General features: G+C 37.6%; 1 protein-coding gene across 1 annotated transcript; it reads right to left on the minus strand.

Moving 5' to 3' along the window:
- Positions 1–406: 406 nt before the first annotated feature.
- LOC139737815 (amino acid transporter heavy chain SLC3A1-like) lies at positions 407–18,781 on the minus strand. Its single transcript, XM_071648492.1, has 12 exons — positions 18,499–18,781; positions 13,368–13,598; positions 12,422–12,601; positions 11,372–11,496; positions 9,836–9,961; positions 8,335–8,475; positions 7,652–7,767; positions 6,973–7,189; positions 5,057–5,242; positions 4,082–4,219; positions 2,881–2,997; positions 407–1,418 (listed from the first exon to the last, which is right to left on the minus strand). Exons 1-12 carry the CDS (start codon positions 18,653–18,655, stop codon positions 1,122–1,124), a joined length of 2,031 nt encoding a protein of 676 aa, XP_071504593.1. The 5' UTR covers positions 18,656–18,781; the 3' UTR covers positions 407–1,121.
- Positions 18,782–20,430: the final 1,649 nt, after the last annotated feature.

A 20,430-nucleotide genomic window follows, 5' to 3' on the forward strand; every position in this document is an offset into this window, starting at 1 on the left:
ACTTATTACCTGACTCAACGATGAAATTAAAAATCAAACAAACTGGCAATGGATTTTAGCCAATAAAGTTTAAGTTGATATACCTTATCGGCCAGAAATGCATTACCAGTTTGTTTCTTATTTATGTCTATGCATCATTATGTTTTATGCATTTTATACATTATTCATGTATAATACATCATTGTATATTATTGTCCGACACCCCTCCGTTTGTGATGAAAGGAAAGTAAAAAGAAAAAGAACGAAGACGAAAGGAGAGACAGGGAGAACGTATGATACACATACTCAACACACACAAACATAAGCGCACGCGCGCGCGCACACACACACACACATGAAATGCAACTGTTGCATCATTCCGTTTATTATAAGTACTACTCTGAACAACATATTAATTATGCAATGAGGAAAACGTTTTTATTTGGTTTATTTACACATTCAAGGAATATCTCCATCAATTTATTCTTTTTTAATTCATTGAGGTAACACGTCTGTTTCACTATACCACAGATTTATTGTATTTTTTCATATCACGTTCATATAGTGAATCATGATCACAAAATGAAAACATAAGTGAGTGCAAAGTTGTTGTTGTTGTTTTTTAGTTCAGTGAGTTATGAAAATGGAAGCCTCACATATATTTTGCATTTCTGGCGAGTCCTGGTCATGAGTATTTCATGTAAGATTGTTCTTGCTAAGACACCTATGATATCAAAGACACTAACTATCTCTATAAAAGTTCAAAATATTCCAGGGACAACCAGTCAGTATCACTGACATCAAGAGAAAGAAATATGTTGCCCTTTTGTGAGTAGCTATGAAAAGATTAACATTCATGAAGAAATGCGGACTGTATTATCTAAAAGAGCAATAGCGGAATCAAACACTAATACAAGATGTGCTAAGTATGCCAGGGAACTGACTTCAATGGTGCAGGTCTACAATACTCACCAAACACAAGAGGTACTACATCACAATCCACAACTTGTTGTGTTATACCACAGTTCACTTCTTCAAGACATTCACAATCAATCTTTAAAACTTACGTGTGCTCTTTGTATCGCACAAGAATGAAACTGAGGCCGTATCAATTATTATTTATATTGCTTTGTTCTATCACTTCAATTACTGGGCTCGGGCGCCGGTCTGAAGTACTGGTACCACCAGCTGTCGCTCACGTACACGATTTCGTCCAGTAGCACAACGACGCCCTCTCCCGGCGCCAGGTGAAGCTTGTTGAGCTCGACCCGCGAGCTTTCGCGCTCGGTGTTGGTGGCGACGACAACGGTACCCTGAATGGGCAGCTGGTTGCCATCGTTGGTGTGGTAGTAGTCTTCTTCGCTGTCTACGTTACCGAAGTTTAGGGCGATGAAGAAGCGTTCCCTCGTGCGGAGAACCTCGCGAACATATGCAAATACCTACAAACAGGTGAGTGATCAAAATGGCAGAATAGTAAAAATCAGTATAAATCTATTAGATGTTTTAGGTTCTTCTTCTTTTCGATATCTTTAATATCTAAATCGTACGCTCTAAAAGAACGAAATGGTAAATCCAACATCTTAAATGTTGTTTCTCACTGACCCTTTGTAATATGAACTTTAACACTAAAGATGCTGGATTTACCATTTCGTGTTTAAGCTAAAAATATGAATGGTATAAAAATTCAACATTTGCGGGCTAAATGCAACATTTACAAAAGGTTGGAGGAGAGACAACATATCATTTTGAAATATTGATTCACCATTTCATTTCTTTAAGTGTACAGTCATGTACAATGAAACATGCTACACAAGCTTCTCTGAGAGCATTTCTGTATACCTGAAGACATAAGGATAAATGATAAAGAGATGTCACTTTGACACAATCATAAGTGTTTGTAATTGTGGTACTGTGACATCACAAAAATGAAAAATTGTGTCCAGTGAACCATCACAATGTGAATAAAACATTGTCAAACCAAAACAGTTTTGGAAAGGGCAGCCCCTTTCATAAACTGAAATGGTGTTGAGGAGGCATAGAGGCCTTTTTTTTTTAGGGGGAGGGGTTGGGTAGGGAGTTGTGTTTATCAATGTGGCAATTTCACCAATTTCTAACAAAATGTCCTAGTTTTTGCGACGAGAAGATGAAAATTTGACATCAGTTAAGCTGACCTCCTGAAAAAAAGAAAAGTTTTCATTTTGTCTATAATTTATTTGTACGACTGTGTGCTGAAAAAATACGGCATTACCTGAATATTGTCAGTGTTTTGAGTCGCCTGAAAACGAAAGGTTTATAGTTTTGACGACAAAGTCATCCTTTCTTAAAAGGTATAAGTTGATTTGAAAATCTAGCCTGTTACATAGAGTAATACTGTATTTCGCTTGAAATTCTCTGAACATCGTGACGTCATTTTCAAGAAACTACTTTCAATACGTCCGTGTCAGAGAAACATGTCGTGGAAACATCCATAGAAATAAAAGAACTCTAATCAAACTGATTAAACCGAGACATCTAATACTTCATACACAATATGCACCATAAGACTTCGCCATACTGCACACCGTGCACCATACCACGTATACAGCATAGACTACCACACCATAGCAAGCCACATCAAACTACGGTGTGATCCTCATACCAGACCAGACCACACCACACAGCACCACATCACACCACACCACACTGTGCTACACCGCACCTCACCACACCGCACAACACTGCACCACACCGCTACGGCGAGATCATCACACCACACCACGTCACACCACACCGCACCACACTACACCACACCACGCCATATCACACCACACCACTCCACACCACACCACACAGCACCACACCACACACCAGACCACACCATGCTGTGCTACACGAAGCACCACAACAGGCATACGAACAAACCTCGTCTGAAGACATAATGTAGGTTATTCTATCGGAGTGGAACGCGCGGTTGTCACGGCGAAGCTGCGTCATGCGACGGAACACGCTGAGTACCGAGCTTTCCTCTTCCTCTTGGCTCTATGCACGAATATTACAGAAAAAAATAAACAAACAGCAGTGAATTCATCATTAAATTATTTCATATTTGTGAAAACATGGCTTGGGTCATATGTGAAGTACACATAAGTTTCAATTTATTCCAACCACCTATTTCAATAAGAGTTATAACGTATCCGTCCTCACTATAACCACCTTTTTTTTTTGCGGGGGGGGGGGGGGGGGGAGCTGACGCCGAAAAGAAGCGCATCTTCCAAATATAAAGGTCCCTGTTTATTCAAAAGATGTCGGGAGTTTGCCTGTTAAAAACAATCGCCGCATTATTACCGTCGCTATTAATTGTATATTTCATAATAATGTTCTCTGCAGAAAAATAGGGTATTAAAACAATAATGCCATCGCAATTTTTACAGCTGGTAACTCAATTTTATGAATATGTAAATTCTCTCTGTGAAGACTTGACAATAATAAGCGAGCAACAAAGTAACATCAAACCAGCATTTGGAGAATCTAGATACCGCTTACACGGGTCCTGCAGAAGTTACGCACAATGCTGAAAGTGACGAATGTGCTCCACGGACCCACTTGCGTATCATTATTATTATTATTATTATTATTATTATTATTATTATTATTATTATTATCATTATCATTATTGTTATCATTATTATTATTATTATTATTATTATTATTATTATCATTATTGTTATTATTGTTTAAATAATCAGAACCCTTTCGACGTTTATAAAAGACGAAGACGTAGCAGACACGATAAAAACGTTTTGTAACGTCCATTGACGTTTTTAAAACGTTTTCCAAAAAAAAACCTGTGCTTTGCGGTAAATGCTAAGTCGTATGTACGTTTTAAAAACGTCAATTTTATACGAAGACGTACGCAACCTCAAAAAGACGTTTAGGAAACGTTCTGAAAATGTTATGTGTTTGGTGGGAAGTGAGTTTTTGTGAAAATTTCTTTATATTTCCTTTATTTGTTGTCCACACAAACGTCATAATTTAACGTCTAATAGTCTCCTCATCCGTCTCAGTTAGTTTGCCGTCAAGGCCAAAACCAATACATGTACCGAACAAGTAAAGAGAAACTCACCATCACATTCACGTCTTGGTAGTTGGTGTGCACAGGCAAGTAAGTGGACATGTTGGAGGAGAATCCGGCGTTGGGCTCCGAAGTGTCCCACTGCATGGGAGAACGTTGGGGGTCTCGAGTTTTCGACCGCCACAATTGCTGCATTGTAGGGAAGAAACAAGTTAACACAAACCGAGGGTTTGAAAATAATAAGAATAATAGCAGTTTTGAAAATAACCCAATGATGATGGTGATAATGACAATGACGACGATAATGATAATAATAGTAGATAGTAATAATGATGAAAAAAATAATAATAATAATGACAATTATAATAAAAAACGATAAAGAAACGCGGGCAGAGGGGGTAAGACGTTTTCTTCACAAATATTGATTTGTCAAACAGAACAACGCTAACAGCATCAAAAACATCTTACATGGTTTCTTATCGTGATTGTACTAGTATTAGAGTTTAACCTTCTTTTTTTTTCACGTCACATTCTTATATTCTCAACTTTTTATACTCGTTCTCATTCGTTTAGAAATATCTGTAACGATTACTCGTTCATTATTCCGAACTTCGATGTCAAAATTCGTAATCGGCATTATAACCCTTTTAAAGAATATTGTGATAGTGATCTCGTCGATTCCAAGATATTGTGATTCCGTATAAGAATAATATATCATACAGGACATCAGGTTGCCATCTAACAAATGAGTTTATCATCCACTGTAATATATTTTTAGTAATTGTCTATAAATAAGTAAAAGATATAATGGCCGTTTGAGTAACAACCGAGACAGGGGCGGATCCAGGATTTCCGTAAGTGGGGGGGAGGGGGGGGGGGGGGGGGGGAGGGGCGCAAACAATATTTCTGGTGCTACTCCGGGTTTCATCTCACTTTTTCTTTTTATTTCTTTTGTTTTACCAAAAACTAAAGAGGGTGCGCGCATCCGGTGCGCCCCCTCTGGATCCGCCACTGCGAAACACTTACCGGATCACTGATAGCTCTTAGATCTTTCACTTGACTGAACTCGGTCAGTACAATGTCCTCCATACCAATCTCGTCACCATAGTAACAAATGGGCGTGCCGGGCAAGGTAAGGAGGAGTATGTTGGCCACTTTGCTGTAGAGTCGGTTGAGACGACTGGCAATGCGACTAGCTGCGTAGTTCCCGAGCTGGACGTGATAGGTAAAAAGAAGAAGGAGGAGGAGGAGGAGGAAGAGGAGCAGGAGGATCAACAGGAGGAGGAGAAGAAGGAAAAAATGCGATTGCTGCTTACTCAATCATCATTTGATTAAAAAACACACGCATACCAAGAATAAAATAAAATAAACAAAAACAAAAACAAACAAACAAACAAACAAACAAAATTGTCGACATGCACTCGTGGCATATCAAAGTACCGATACTCAAAAGTATGCATGATTTCAGTTAGAAATCACATCGTTTATATTTGCGAGAAAAACACAAATGTATTTTCAAAGATTATCTGCGATGTTTATCGCCAAAGGAAGTGATGATAAAAACACGATCCAAGAATACTTTCAACTGGCGTTTTCCCCCTCCTCATCACCGGTATGCAACGCTGTTCCATAAATAAGTCATTCATTATGATAGTCGTCTATAGTAGGTGAAGCCATTCAATTATTTTGTAATTACTGTATATAGGGAGATACTTTTCATAACTTTCTGTCTAGCACCCCTTTCACATCTACAGGCGTCTCCAATCGACCTCAGAAACCATCTTTCAAGTGCCTCTATCACTAACTTGCCGCACATTAGGAACTAATTATTATTTCGTGTAAATAGGCATACCTGTTGAATATGATACTGCATAAGATACGGTGATCTGAAGCATATGTGATGAAGTCGCCCTTTCTGTCTTTATAAAACTTTTATAGTGTAACGCCAGAACCGTGCGCTGTTTAGATTTTTCTTCTATTTTTTTCCTTTGCACATTTGCATCGGTTTTGTCTTTGTATGAAATACAAGCTCACAAAAGTAGCGCGGTATGCTCGAATTCTAGCGAAGCACGCCGAAAAGACAACTGCTTTTATCTCTGACCCAGTCACCGCCAAAGATAAAGACAATCATTTTAAACTTATATAAACCAATTGATCTTGATTTTTTTTTATAACAAAGACGATCATGTATAGAGAAGACGTACTCTTACATGCTAATTGGTAAAATCTTATCCTTTTACCAAGTACACGATCCTATTCATTGGCAAATCTATGGTTCTGCAGATATCTTGGTACTGGCAATGATCGCCGTAGACGGGGCTAATACCAGTGAGATCGCATGAGAGTCAGCTGCCTCGTACCTCCCTCACAGTCCAACGGAAGGATGATAACTTGATTTGGCCTGCATGGCTTCTGCATAATATTAATCGCTAATCCGCCTTGCGAATTATGAGAAGCATGATTTTCTTCCGAGCTAGTTGTGCTGTTGTTGTTGTTATGTGCTTAAGACAACATATCCACTATTAAAAGCTGATTTAGTGAAAGTTGTCCCAGCCCCTTCCTTATTCCTCACCTCTGCATCGTGGCTGTGGTGATATCTTCTTATACACCCAACACGTTAATAGTCATCTCTCCAAAACGTAATTGCTCATAATTATCACCATCAACTCAACGGAACTTTTGACAACACTATTAAGAAGATTCCTGCACAAAAACAAATGAAAACTATACCAACTGCTGCTTCCCACTTCAAGACCAACTCAAAGACCACACATCATCAATGTTGACGCAAACGCAACGCAAGTAAACTATGTTAACATTACTGATTGTGAGCAAGCAAAGTTGTTAGCATCATAACTTCCTTTCGTCACATCAAAGGACGCAAGCGGGCTGATTGCAGGTGTTCCCCCGTCAATGAACCAGCTCTGCGACGTGAGTTTTACCTGGAAGTTCGGCCAGTTGCCTTCTCTCGTCATCGATCCCATCCAACTCTTCACCAGAGTGTCGATCTCTCTACCGGTGACTTCCCCGCCGAGCCCGGAGGGGTCGCCGATCTCCAGGAGGTTGTAGTTCATGGGCAGGTCGGCCTCGGGGCTGTCATCCGTGCCGTAGAACGACTGCGCGTAGGTCGAGTTGCTACCGCAGTCTGTTAACATAACCCTGTATTATAGGACATAAAACGACTCTCATCAGTTTGCTTTGATATACGTACGATTTTTGTGATTATGCAATATGAGAGTAGGTACATGCAAGCACATCATCATTTCCACATAATGTAGGGGCCTATACATGCATACATACATACATACATACATATATAATACACATTTAAACATGTAGACATGACATTGTAATATTTATAAGCAAACGTAAAAAAAAAAAACGTAAAAAATAAATACCATTTACGAAATCCATGCAATGTCATGAAACTTCGAAAGCCTAGAACGAATTTCATGAATTTATTCCAAAATTGAATGAGATAAAATGAAAACAAACAAAGAAAAAAAAAACCAAAACATAGATACCTAATAATACCCTACATACTAGTACATGCCATGTATAATGATGTACATGTAATCGCAAATTGCAATTGCACATGAAATTGCTACCACCCCATAATACCTGTAGGTTCCAGCAGTTGAGTACTTGTAGAACACATCGTTTTGCCACTTTTGGAGAAGGTCATGAGCCTCGTTGCCATACTCAGCAGTATACACGTGCAAAGTTTCGTCGTATTGCTTAAAGAGAAGAATACAATTGAAATTGAAAAAAAAAGTGTACATGTGTAATATAGTACCTTTATGTATATGTTTTAAATATGAAGAGTGTGATGGCAAAATGGGATAAGCGCTATATTTTCCTTGTTTGTTGACAGTAATAGCAGATAATATCTCAACTTAACAAGAATAGAGCTAACTTGTTTTGCGATTAAACTCTCTCTCTTTCTCTATAGGCCATATATATATATATATATATATATGATATATATATATACATACATGTATATATGTGTGTGTTTGTGTCATGTGTTCGTGTGTGATGTGTGTATGTGTTATTAACAAAAGCAGGATTTGTCCAAAACTTGAACAATTCATAGCATTTGAAAGAATAATCATTGTCTGATTTCATTAACACCTCACTGATTGTGTTCTTTTAAAGCAGTCATTTTACTCAATAGCATTGTTCTATTAGGGGTGAATTTCCTTTTCAGGTTTACCACGGAAAAAAGATTTGAATATACAATTGTATCATAGATTGGCTACTGCTGTGGGACTGTTATAAGCTATAGAATTTAAGGGGATTACCTGCAAGGAGGATCCAGGATTCTGGTAGTCTGGATTGGGCGGCTCGTCAGCATCTGTTGGATCCCTCCGTTCGTACAGATAATTAACCCCTCGGATGTTCAGACCGTCCACGCCAAGGGTAAACCAGGTCTCAAGAGCATCCTGTGAGAAGTAAAGGGTTAAAGGGTTTTTTCCCCCATTGTTTTGCTCTACTACCTTTTCCGTTGTGTTGAAAGTCACACACTGTATCAATTTCTTCATTAGTCGAAACATTTTTTGTTTGATAGTGGTATCATGTTACATTAACCTGTGCCTATATACAGGGATGCATACATGCCCCGGCCCTGTAGTCTTTCGGTAGATTATCCCACTCCTAAAAAAAAAAAGGAATACAAAGTTTATTTGATGAAAATTGGTTATGGAATAGGTGAGACATCCAAAAACAAAGTAAAACAAAGCGATCATAATAAATGGTTGGTCACCTCTTTTATTAGAATCGCTCTGTTTTGGATATCTCAGCCATTTCAAAACCAATTTTCATCTAATAAATGTTAAATTTTTCATGGAATTACAAGAAGTTGTTCATCACCTCACCAAAAAAAGAAGAAAGAAAGTAATATATGATTTATATATATATATATATGTATATATATATATATATATATGTATATATATATATATATATATATATATATATGTGTATATATATATATATATATATATATATATATATTTATATATATTTATAATGCTTGTAAAATGGGTTCCCGAATTCATAGGCGTGAAATTTTACGGAGAACGGATATCTAATCTTGACGACCAAATTATACCAGTGAATATGTTACTATCAGACTACAGTATGTAAATATTGTTTTTGTCTTTATCTTTGTTTTGTTTTTGTTTTTATCAGTAAAGTGAAAACTATGTTACTGTCAGACTACAGTCCGTATATATTGTTTTTGTTTTTGTCTTTTTATGAAGTAGATATCAAAGTACTGCAAATAGTCACTCACCCGCCCCTTCCTCATCACTCCCATCATTATCGCCATTTTTTTTTCAGAATCACATTGTCATAATTATATTCATAACTTACGATATCTTTATTATGCGCTCTGTTTTAGAATATAAATCTAGTGCACTATGATACCTTATGTATGTTCAAATTTCTTTTTCAGTTCTACAAAAAAAAAGAGAAAAAATGTATAATGTGTTTTTGCCCCCCCGTAGCTTTTCTGGGCTGCCACGTGTTCAAGCAACCGCTTTCAGCGGCAGCCCTTCTTCTGCATTAGGTAATACAATATAGATTTTGCTAATGGAAAGTTATATACACATTTCTTTTCTTTCCTTCAATTATATATATTACACACACACACACACACACACACACACATATATAATATTATTAATTCACCGTTATTTTTATGCATGTTTTCTGTGATATTACCGAAAAAAATGGGCATGGAATTACGTTGAAGGATATGAATTAAATCTAATCAAATGAAAAATAGAAGATATATTATACCGATAAATGCCGCAGAACAGCTGGCCATCTTAAGTTGAAGTCCGGCTGGTACTCAGAATATTGATGGAAGAAGAACTTTTCCTCAGCGTTATCGTGTGTCCAAGCACTGCCGCTGTAGAGACTTCCCTTTAGATGGAAATGACAGGAAGAATAAATTAAAGGGATGATCGAGAGTTGGTTTAGATGGGGCTTCAGTTTGTCAACATTTTAGTGAGATAATGAGAAACGTCTTATGAAATATCGAAGAGCAAACAATTCTTGAAGGACTTCAAAGTTTATTTGATGAAAATTGGGTTTGAAATGGCTGGGATATCCAAAACAAAGCTTTCCTAGTGAAAGGTTTTACTCTCACCAATTTTAAAACTGATTCTCATTAAAAAAAAACCTTGGAATACCTCTCAGTATATTATGCTCTTAAATGCGGTTTCTAATTATCTCGCAAAAATCATATAATCACAAAAAAGTAAAAAACTGAAACCCCATCTCGACCAAAAATATATACCATCCCCTTTAGCGTAGAGACGGCACAGGAGTTGAGCTCAATCATTTATAATGATATCATAAAAAAGGGCAAGACACATTAAGCTCTGTAACTCTCATTCACTTCTTCTTCGCTTCCCTCCGTTTTCTTTGACCACTTTCTTATCTTTCTTTCATTCATCATTCTATCATTCTATCCATCTTTCTATTTATTAATTTATCCCACAAACTGTTGACGCTCTGCATATTGGGTGTGCTGCGTGGGCTGATGCTAATGGGAGCAGTGTAATGGGGCATTCAGTCGAAGCTCACCAGATCTAGTGAGGTGTTAAATGCAAGACGGGTTTTATATGTTGACTTTATAGGAAATCCGTCCAATTTTGAGGCCTCAATTCTTCTTCAAAAAGCCAACAAGGGGGGGGGGGGGTGTTCGATGGATTATCATTTTCAAACAGAGTAAAAATGAAGCTTCGATGTCCGCAGAACTGGTCATCTTCCACCTTTCCATCACAAGTTAAAGTTCAGGTTAATGAACCAAGTAAAAAAAAGTGAAAAAATGCATTTATAACTCCATTGAAAATCGAGCTAAGTTACGAAATTTGAAAGGTTCATATTTTCCAGAAAATTGTGTCGTAGTGATATTATCATCCCTCTCTCATTGATCTGGACACAAATCTTTCGCTGAAATTGAAATATTTTTTAGAGAGAATGAAAACAATGAATTGTGTCTTTCGATTCAAATTATGAGTCATTGAAAAAATTTCAACTGGGATGTGCAAGGGAAAGGGGTGTAGGTCAATTACCAAAACTTGTGGTTACTTTTGTAAACAACGTAAAGAAGACTGAGTGAATGACATCATCGCCCTCTTCTATATAATGAACTTTTCAAAATTCCAAATTTGTCTCAATTTGACAAAATTCTTTATATAGAGGAGGGCGATGATGTGATTCACATTCAGACAAACACAAGGCTCAACCACCATCCAGCTTCCACAGTGAACATCGAAATGCTTTAACTTCTGTCAAGTTTATTGCCGACGGCGAGTGTATACGTACCCAGTTGTTATATACTTCGTTGGCCCAATAATAATAATCCGAAATTTCGCTATTAAGCGAGCGGTTGAAAAACTCGTGTTTGTCGCTAGAATGGTTGGGAATGAAATCCAGTATCAATTTGATGTCTGCAAGAAAAGAGAAGACACGGGTAGAATATTACTTTTTTTAATGAAAGAAACTCACTCTAAATAGTGAGACATTCTCATACAATACAATAGTGGGGTACATTGTATTATATCATTTTTGGAATCACCTCTGTCCACTATTTTAACCAGAAACTCTCAAAAAAGGTAAAGCATATTTCTATTCTAGATCATCTTGGTGGAAAATGGAGAACCCAGGGATGAACTTCAATGGTGGACGCCCAACCAAAGGAGCGTAAATCTCCCAAATCTCTCTCGCTGTAACCCTTTTGCCTCACTCTTAGAGACGCGACTATAAGTTGCGCCGTTACGTGGTATTATAAATCTACTTTAGGGCATGCATTTTTCAAAAGGATTACAGTCATAATATTATTAAATAAAATGAAGGGGTCAAAATAAATTCTACTTCAATATCTACTTCTGATATGACATTTATCAACATGTCGAGTTTATATAGGGTTAGGAAGTATAGGCTGTACGACAGCGTATTTTCTTGAGATATGAGTAATTTGTACAGGATTTATGAACAAGTGCGATGATTGCTCTGGGGAAGATTGAACTGTAACGCCGACTAGTTTCTTTATTATGATTTATTAACACCGACAACAACCACAATATCCTATCCATATTCTTTAAGATATATCAGTGCCATGAGAGGTGATATGCATTACATTCGACTAAACACAATGAGAACGATTATTTCTTTTTTCAGTGTCATGAATTTGACTGATGGCGTCCTGCAGCTCGTACGGTTTTCTACAAACGCCTCATCAGGTTATCCACGAGGGATCTGTTACGCACACTAATCCTCTCTTGCACGAGGAAGACCTGACGACGGAGGGGTGATTATTGCACGGATATAATCGTATCTCTCAGGCTTACAAACTACACAGCCTTTCTTTCTTACTCAAATCGTGCAGGGCCTGAACTAGATCGGACATATCGTCCATCGTCCCGAGCTCTGTGTCCACGTCGTTGAAGTCGACGATGTCTTCGCTGTTGTCTTTGCCACCGGACTTGTAGACGGCACTGAGCATGACTGCATCGACGTGCAAACTGTTGATGTAGTCGACGCGGTCAATGATACCTGCAAAATTAAACCAGACACGTTTCCAAAGCTATTCACGTCGGGAAATAATTTGATGATGAGAGCAACAAGCAATGTTGTTAATCGTATTACTAATAGCATTTGTTACAACGAATGCAATAAGAAACATGATAATGAATACGATAATGATAACAAGAGCAGGACTCGTTCTGCCAAAATTGCTATTCACTGAGTTTCCTTGTCTTAGTTTGTGTTTCAGGTTAAAGTACCTTTCATATAACTAACACTGTGAGACTTAACTCGCCCCAAAGTGCTCTCATGTCTTAGTAATCATGCAATAATGGTTTCGTACAATACGTGCATATTGATTCTCGCGGTACCGCGTCGAGTCAAACTATAATAACGGCTCGTTCGAATTTTTCAGAGCCCGCTCTGCTCTGGTACGAAACCATTATTGCATGATTACTAAGATATGAGAGCACTTTGGGGCGAGTAAGTCTCACAGTGTTAGTTATTATGAAAGGCACTTTAACCTGAAATACAAACTAAGACAAGGAAACTCAGGGAAACTTTTGAGGTACCAAAACTTTATATTATCTTTAATTCACATAATGATCAACATAATTACAACCACAATCAACAAAATTTTCTTATCATCTGTAGCTTGTAGACTAATTTGTGATGACTTGTAATGACGGTTTTTTTTTTTTTTTTTTTTTTTTTTTAGTTCTTCAAATTCAATGACAAGGGGATCGAGAATGAAGAAGAGGTGCGGCAAATGGAGTCTGTCCTGCTCAAAGAATACCTCTGATATCGCCGACGCCGTTCCCGTCGCTGTCTTGAAATGTTCGGGGAAAGATCTGGTAGACGACCGCCGACTGCCACCACGGCAGACAGCGGGGCGTGGTCACGATGAGGACGATGGCCATAGCAAGCATGGCGCACCACCCGGCCAGGATGATGAGGAGGCAAATCCAGCGAGCAGCTCGCCAGCCAGGAGTTTGCGAGAACTGGAGAAGTTCTTCCTTTCCCATTCCTGTTGGGGTGAGAAAAACAAAAACAACAAAAACATTACATGCAGATACCATTATCTGAATATCAATACCATCATCATCAGTTTATCACCATAATCATCATTGGTTATACATGTACCACCTTTCAATTCAATTTTTCCATTTGGGTATAAGTACTTTATTTCAATCAAACAAAAATATACATTTACATCTGTCAATTCATACACATCGTTTTAAAATTTCAAAGAAGTTGTACATGTAAAAAACATATAAAGTATTACACAAAATACATGTACGAATAATGAATAAAAAAAATACATGCTTTTCAATGGTGACAAAAAAGTAAATAATAAGAAATGGAAAAGAGTGATATACTGCGACGAGAAGCGGAGTTTGAAAGACGTGGATCAGTCAAAACAACGACAGCAACAATATACTAGCAACGTATATCGGCAAAATTAAACTTTGCCCCGTTAGAGCACTAATTGATAATTGATAAATATGTCAATGATAGTCCCACGAGCATGTTCTAAACAGAACTTGTTTTAAAGTACAGACAAAGTATAAAGTTTAGCTTAAGAAAAGATAACAATGTTATGGCATCACTAATGAGCATCCCATTGCCACATTTCGATTGTCGAGCTCAATATTGATACCCAACTGAATACCGAACAATTTAATGGATTCTCCATTTGAAATTCTTGTTCGTTTGTTTGTTGTTTGTTTGTTTGTTCTTTTTTTTGGGGGGGGGGTGTTGTGTGTGTGTGTGTGTGTGTGTGTGTGTGTGTGTGTGTGTGAGTGTGTGTGTGTGTGTGTTTTGGGGGTATATGCGTGAAGGTATGGATGTCCGTGTGCTATTTCGCTTTGTGTGCAAGTTTTTCTTTTTTTTGGTTAAAATGACAAAATATTGAACAGAGCAATTGTAAAACTTTATAACATGTCCTCATCGATGAAATGAACTTACTTGCAGCCTGACCTTTGTTTACTTGCATGTGAATACACTTTACAATGAATGATTACCTTTCTCTCTCCCTTTTACGTTTATTCGACGTTAATATCTGAGTGTTATTTGGGCTCCTATCTATGAGCACTGCTTCTCCTCCTTGCATGCATTCCCACCGTCAAGTTCTATACTCTTCTTCCTTTTTTTTTTTTTCAAATTGCTTTGAATATAAAGGGTATTTTTGTTTGTCTTCTCAATGCACTCCTGAAATGATGTTGGATGAATTGAATTAAACTGACTCGACTTGAGCTTTCCGACATCCTTCTGGTGTGTTTGATATCCCTTGATTCAGATCATTCAGACTGTCTTTAATCGTCATACCAAATATTAATGCAATGCTTCATTGTTTTCATTTATCACGCACAATAATAGACCTCGGGCGATATAGAAGACACAAATGATGGATCGGAAAGAGGGAGGAAAGGAGATCTATAAAGAACATCAATACGATAGAGGAGATGAGATTTAGGAAGATGACCTGCGGAAGACTGCAGAGGAGACAGGAAGATAAAGTGCTGACGTCAGCGTACAAACATGACGTCATGCATCCATTATAGTTAATGCTATTCCATTGGAAGGAAGACGACTAGATTTGATCACGGCTGGAAGAAAAAGAGAGAAAGAAATCGATTTGGACTGGATGCCTGTTTCCTGGCATGCACCTTGCACGATCGAATCACAAGAAGCCCGCCTAGGGGTTTTATTTTATCAAGCCTGCCAAAATTGGCCCGCCGAGTACACATCGGGCGCTCCATCGTCCGGATCGAATGCCGGCATGGTATGATAAGTAGTTGGCCCCGCCGTACAGGGTGGCTTCTGGGATCTGGGAATAGTAATTGCCTTGACTAAATTATGAGCAAATGTGGTCTATATTGCATCGCAATATTCAAATGGTTTTGGATTAACGGGACAGCCAATGCATAGCAAATGATCCTCATAAGAGCAAAGAGTTCTAGACATGCTATACACATGCATGCATGCATGCACATTGTATTGTATTATCATGTTTGTAGTTTGTTTTGTGAGGTGAGGTTGGGGTGAGGTGGGAATCGTTTGAAATATAAGGATGCTTATAATTTATCCTTATTTGTTTAGAAACAAAACGGATGTGATGAAAGATACACGTAACGAGTTGATTGCTTTCAAAACTTGTACATGGTGAATTATGCTTTGATAATTTCATCATAATGTTGGTACAAGTTGAAGTTGGATACACCCCGTCACCAAACAACCCCATACTTTTCAGATAAGACGCATTGATTGTTTTGAAGGCAGTGGCCATTAACATTACTGGATGGAACATTAAATCAAGGTCAACCAAAGTGCCAGGAACAACGACAACAAACAATTAGAGTCAATCAACAACCAGATGGGATCGCTTTTAGTAATTTTCGTCAGCAAAATGGCGCTTATAGCAGAGAAATTAATATTTCTCTCAGTGTATAGGCTGGGACCAGAGGACAGACACTATATATCAGTCATTCAGTAGTTCGATATTCCGAAGGTTCGTTAGTCCGAAAATAAGAAAAAGGTTAGCTATTCCGAAGGCTCGTTAATCCAAAAATGAAACAAGGTTCGTAATTCTGAAGTTCGTTGGCACTCAACTTTTCATTCTCGAATTAACGAAACTTCGGAATAACGAACGTTTTTATTATCATTCTAGCGAACCTCATTTCATTTTCAAAATCACGAACCTAGGGTATAACGGACCTTTCAAATAGCGTCACAAATATTCGAATAAATTAACTTTTCTTCTTTTTTTAAAGAAATCGCTATCGAACACTATAGGGAATGTGTATGTTTCTGAATAACGAACCTTTGGAATACGAATATCACCCTTTTCAAGGGGTGGGGTGGAGTGGAGAGAGTAATATATAAAATGCCTCATATACACACGTGTTTATTGCTTTGTCATGTCATTATTCGAAGATTATTTATCAATATATGAGTGCGCAAATTTTTATTACTTGTTTGTCAAAACAACAAACTGAAGCTGAAGGCGATAACACGCATTATAAAGAAGGTCGGATAAGATATAGCTCAAAATTATAACGGGTGCAGATGATCGTACCTATATGACACCCAAAAGGTACACAGTGGCTTCATTATCAAACGGCTAATAGAACTTGTTATCAGGCATGGGTTTCTTATCTGAGTTCGTCCAAAATTAGGTAAAGGACTGGTACAAACCAGTCCTCTCTGTTCGTATAGTGGTTAATGATTATACAAAGTGATTGCGGTCCTTTGGTACGGAGTGGTATCTTTGAATTGATGACAATGGTGAAAACATAGTGGATGCTCTCTCATGCGGTAAATTCGTCACGGGGATTTTATTGATTATGCCTCTTTCTTATATGCCTTTTTGTTATTCTCCTTTCTACAGTCTTTTGTCCCACGCCCTTCAAAAGTTGGTAATGAACGGAAAATGCTTGCTGAATTAAAAGTCTTCTTGAAGTAACGTTTATCCTTCACCTGAGACAATAATATAATTCACAGTGATTCTTAAAGTATGATGCTCCAAAATAATACACGATGTGATGATTCATCCCCCTCCATTGTTAGGATGTTTCTATGCTGTATTATGAAAATTTGAATAATGAAATCTACAGAGTTTGATTGTCGACAGTCTCACAGTTTTGGCTTCCCAAGATGTGAATACATGGATCAATACCATCCCTCATGAGCCAATCTTTATCAAGAACTTGTTATGTATACTAAATTTAGGTGTACTTAGTTCTAATTCAGTACTTTCATAAATCTTCAAAAGTTTTAAAGCCACCCTGCAAACATTATAATAGAGATTGTGTACTAAGAGCAACTCAGTCGTATGATGCATTGTATGTGACTTGCATAGTTATAGTGTCGGCTGCCATGATTTTTCAACAGGGTACTCTTCACCGACACACCAATGCAAACACGTATACACACAAATGTACACAATATTAATAAGCACAGATATTCACACATACAATACTATACACTTAATATAACTTCAAATTGAATTAAAAAATAAATATTAGTGTTTAATATGTATATTATATTATACACACTGTATTTATATCTTAATAATTACATATAATATACACACATTATATAATATCATATACTTTTTAAGCATGTACTATGCAAATGTACGCGACATGTCCGTTTCTGTTTATTTCCTCCATCAATAATCATTTCCATTCATTTGAAACGCAATCGTCATGCACATGATTGTATTAATCGCACAATAAAACTCCAAGACGTCAGACCGAATGAACACGCATCACGAGGCATGATATCAAGAACATGATGCGACAGAGAGGCCCATGTTGATTACCAAAGGGCAAGCTTCAAGTATTAGTTTACTATACTCAGTTGTAAGCGGGCCGTGTAAACATTACGCCCATAAGCACACACGGACTTCATCATTCGTTGTGCGAGAAAAGACGAATCGCTGTTGCTACTCCGTCCCTTTTTGAGCCACAACATAACGATAATTTCGTTTATTTCTTTTTTGTACGGAAAGTACATGACCTGAACTTTTTTTTTAAAATTTCAAATGGAATGACGAAACAGTTATCCTCATAGTCATAGCCATGAATCTGATTGTGAAATGCAAGAAGCTTGTTATCAAACAAAGACACTCGTATTCATGTTTTATTGAAGAATTATGACAGCATGTTTGAGTATAGTTCATGCAATGTAATTCGATATTGTGATAGACCAAAATATTTCGTATAGCTTCTCATTCACTGAAATCGCTCTGACTCATTCCCCAATATGTCTCGTTTTCGAGGAGATTATTAGAATTATGCATTTGGTAGTAAAACCTTTACGGTATATTCGTCCCTGGCGCAAAAGATTGTCATTATCTTTCATATTTTGTTCATTTATTTATCTATTACCATCTCTATCATTAAAACAAATGAATGACATACCGGCATAGGGCCTGGTGCAGAGCTGTTTCTTCTTCTCCGTCGAGCCTGATGACGATCCCTGTTCGAGGTCGTGCTCGACCTCGGTGTACGTCGTGTCTCCATTCTCGGCCTTCTTGGCCGGCGTCATCTCCACGTTCTCGTACCCGTCGTTCTCCATGGCGATGTCGATCTTTTCACAGGTGATGACGTCGTCGACTCAGATGACACAGCCGATTTTTCTTCTTTTACCGTTTGTGATTTGCTCGTGGAAGACTATACCGGAATTGATGTCGACTTGCTCTGACGATTGCTCACTGTAGACTGTAGAGTAGATCTCGCGACAAGCCTTCCCTCTCTTCGCCCGTGTTTGCTTGAGCCTCTCGCGCACCCCGTTCAAAATCCAATAAGGAGGGGGGGGGGGGGTGTATGGTGTTAGGGTGTCATGGGAGTACGATCAAAGGTCTTCTTGCGTCAGTATACGGCAGCAGCTCGGCTTCTCCAAAGAGGTATCACACCTCCTTGGCGTCTCTAAACGTTTAAATACTCAATTTAGACAATATTACTAAAGTGCTGCAGTTCAAGGAGGACCACCTCAACATTAAACACACTAAAGTGTTTCAGGTGGACGAATAAAATATGATATACATACACACACATAAAACATACGTGTTTAATTATGCGGCTGTTATCAATACGGACCCTATTATCAGATATTAGATACATAGCAAGTAAGAACACATTATCATATTGTATATCATTCGTGACTATTATGATGATATATGATTTGTGGATATCAATGATTTTTTTTTTTTGTTTGTTTATCGAAAGCATATAGATGTTGGCGTTTTGGAATCACATTTTAAGAGCACCGAGTGAGTTCGTAGGTAATTATTCAGAGTACAAAATCAAAACCGATCCGATTGCATCAGGAAACATAAATCTTTTAATTTATCATCACACTTTCACTGGCAATGTGCATTTTGGCATAAATAAAAAGAGAAAAAAATCTTCTTGAGACACAAATCTACACAATGTACGGTAAATCTGGCAAAGTTAATAATGAAGACAGGTCCTTAAACAAGTGCATGGGAGGGATGGGGGTGGGAAGGGATGTGTGTGTGTGTGTGTGTGTGTGTGTGTGTGTGTGTGTGTGTGTGTGTATGTATGTATGTATATATATTATATATATCTATATATATATATATATATATATATATATATATATATATATATATATATTATGTTTATAACATACATCTTATATTATGTAATAGTACAAGTCAATATTCATAGATGTCGGGCCAAATATACTTTTCGTGAAATTACATGTTTTGTTGGCCCAATTGGTCACGCAGAGTTTTGCAAGTTTGTACATTGTTATCAATGTCGTGTATTCTAAAGGAGAATAACTCCTATCACAGTGCTTGATAACTTCATGCAAGTATTTCAGCCAGCTCCCGCGAACATGGTTGCCAAATCGCCTCTTTATAGTTTTCTTAACCAACCTCAGTCTCTTTTACCGCCAAAGTCGGCACAAACTGCTTTTCTCTCGAACACATTCTATCTGCCCAATCATTAATGCCATCAATGTAATTGAAGTTGTAAATATGTGCTTTTGGATCCGTTTGTTTGGTGTTTTTTTTGAGAGCATATGGACATGTGCACGTTGTGTTATGGGCTATTATAAGCACTGTTGATTATGGATTATCTTGCACTTTTGTCAATACACTAGATATAGGGTTTAGTCAAATCAGCAAATATCCTCGTCATCTCACAGTCTGTCTTTCAAAATAGGCGTTTTCACATGTCATCAGCCCGATAAAAATCCAAGCTCGAGATATTTTTATATTTCCCAAGTCAGAAAATAGCGCGCTATTTCGAAACATTGGGCTGATGTGAAAACGCCTATGACAACTTGTTCATTCAATATTTAGCATTTCAATCAATAGGCGT

The sequence above is a fragment of the Diadema antillarum genome, unplaced genomic scaffold, assembly GCF_040938485.1.
Source record: "Diadema antillarum isolate AM-2024a unplaced genomic scaffold, OU_Dant_1.0 scf00000029, whole genome shotgun sequence".
Lineage (NCBI taxonomy): Eukaryota > Metazoa > Echinodermata > Echinoidea > Diadematoida > Diadematidae > Diadema > Diadema antillarum.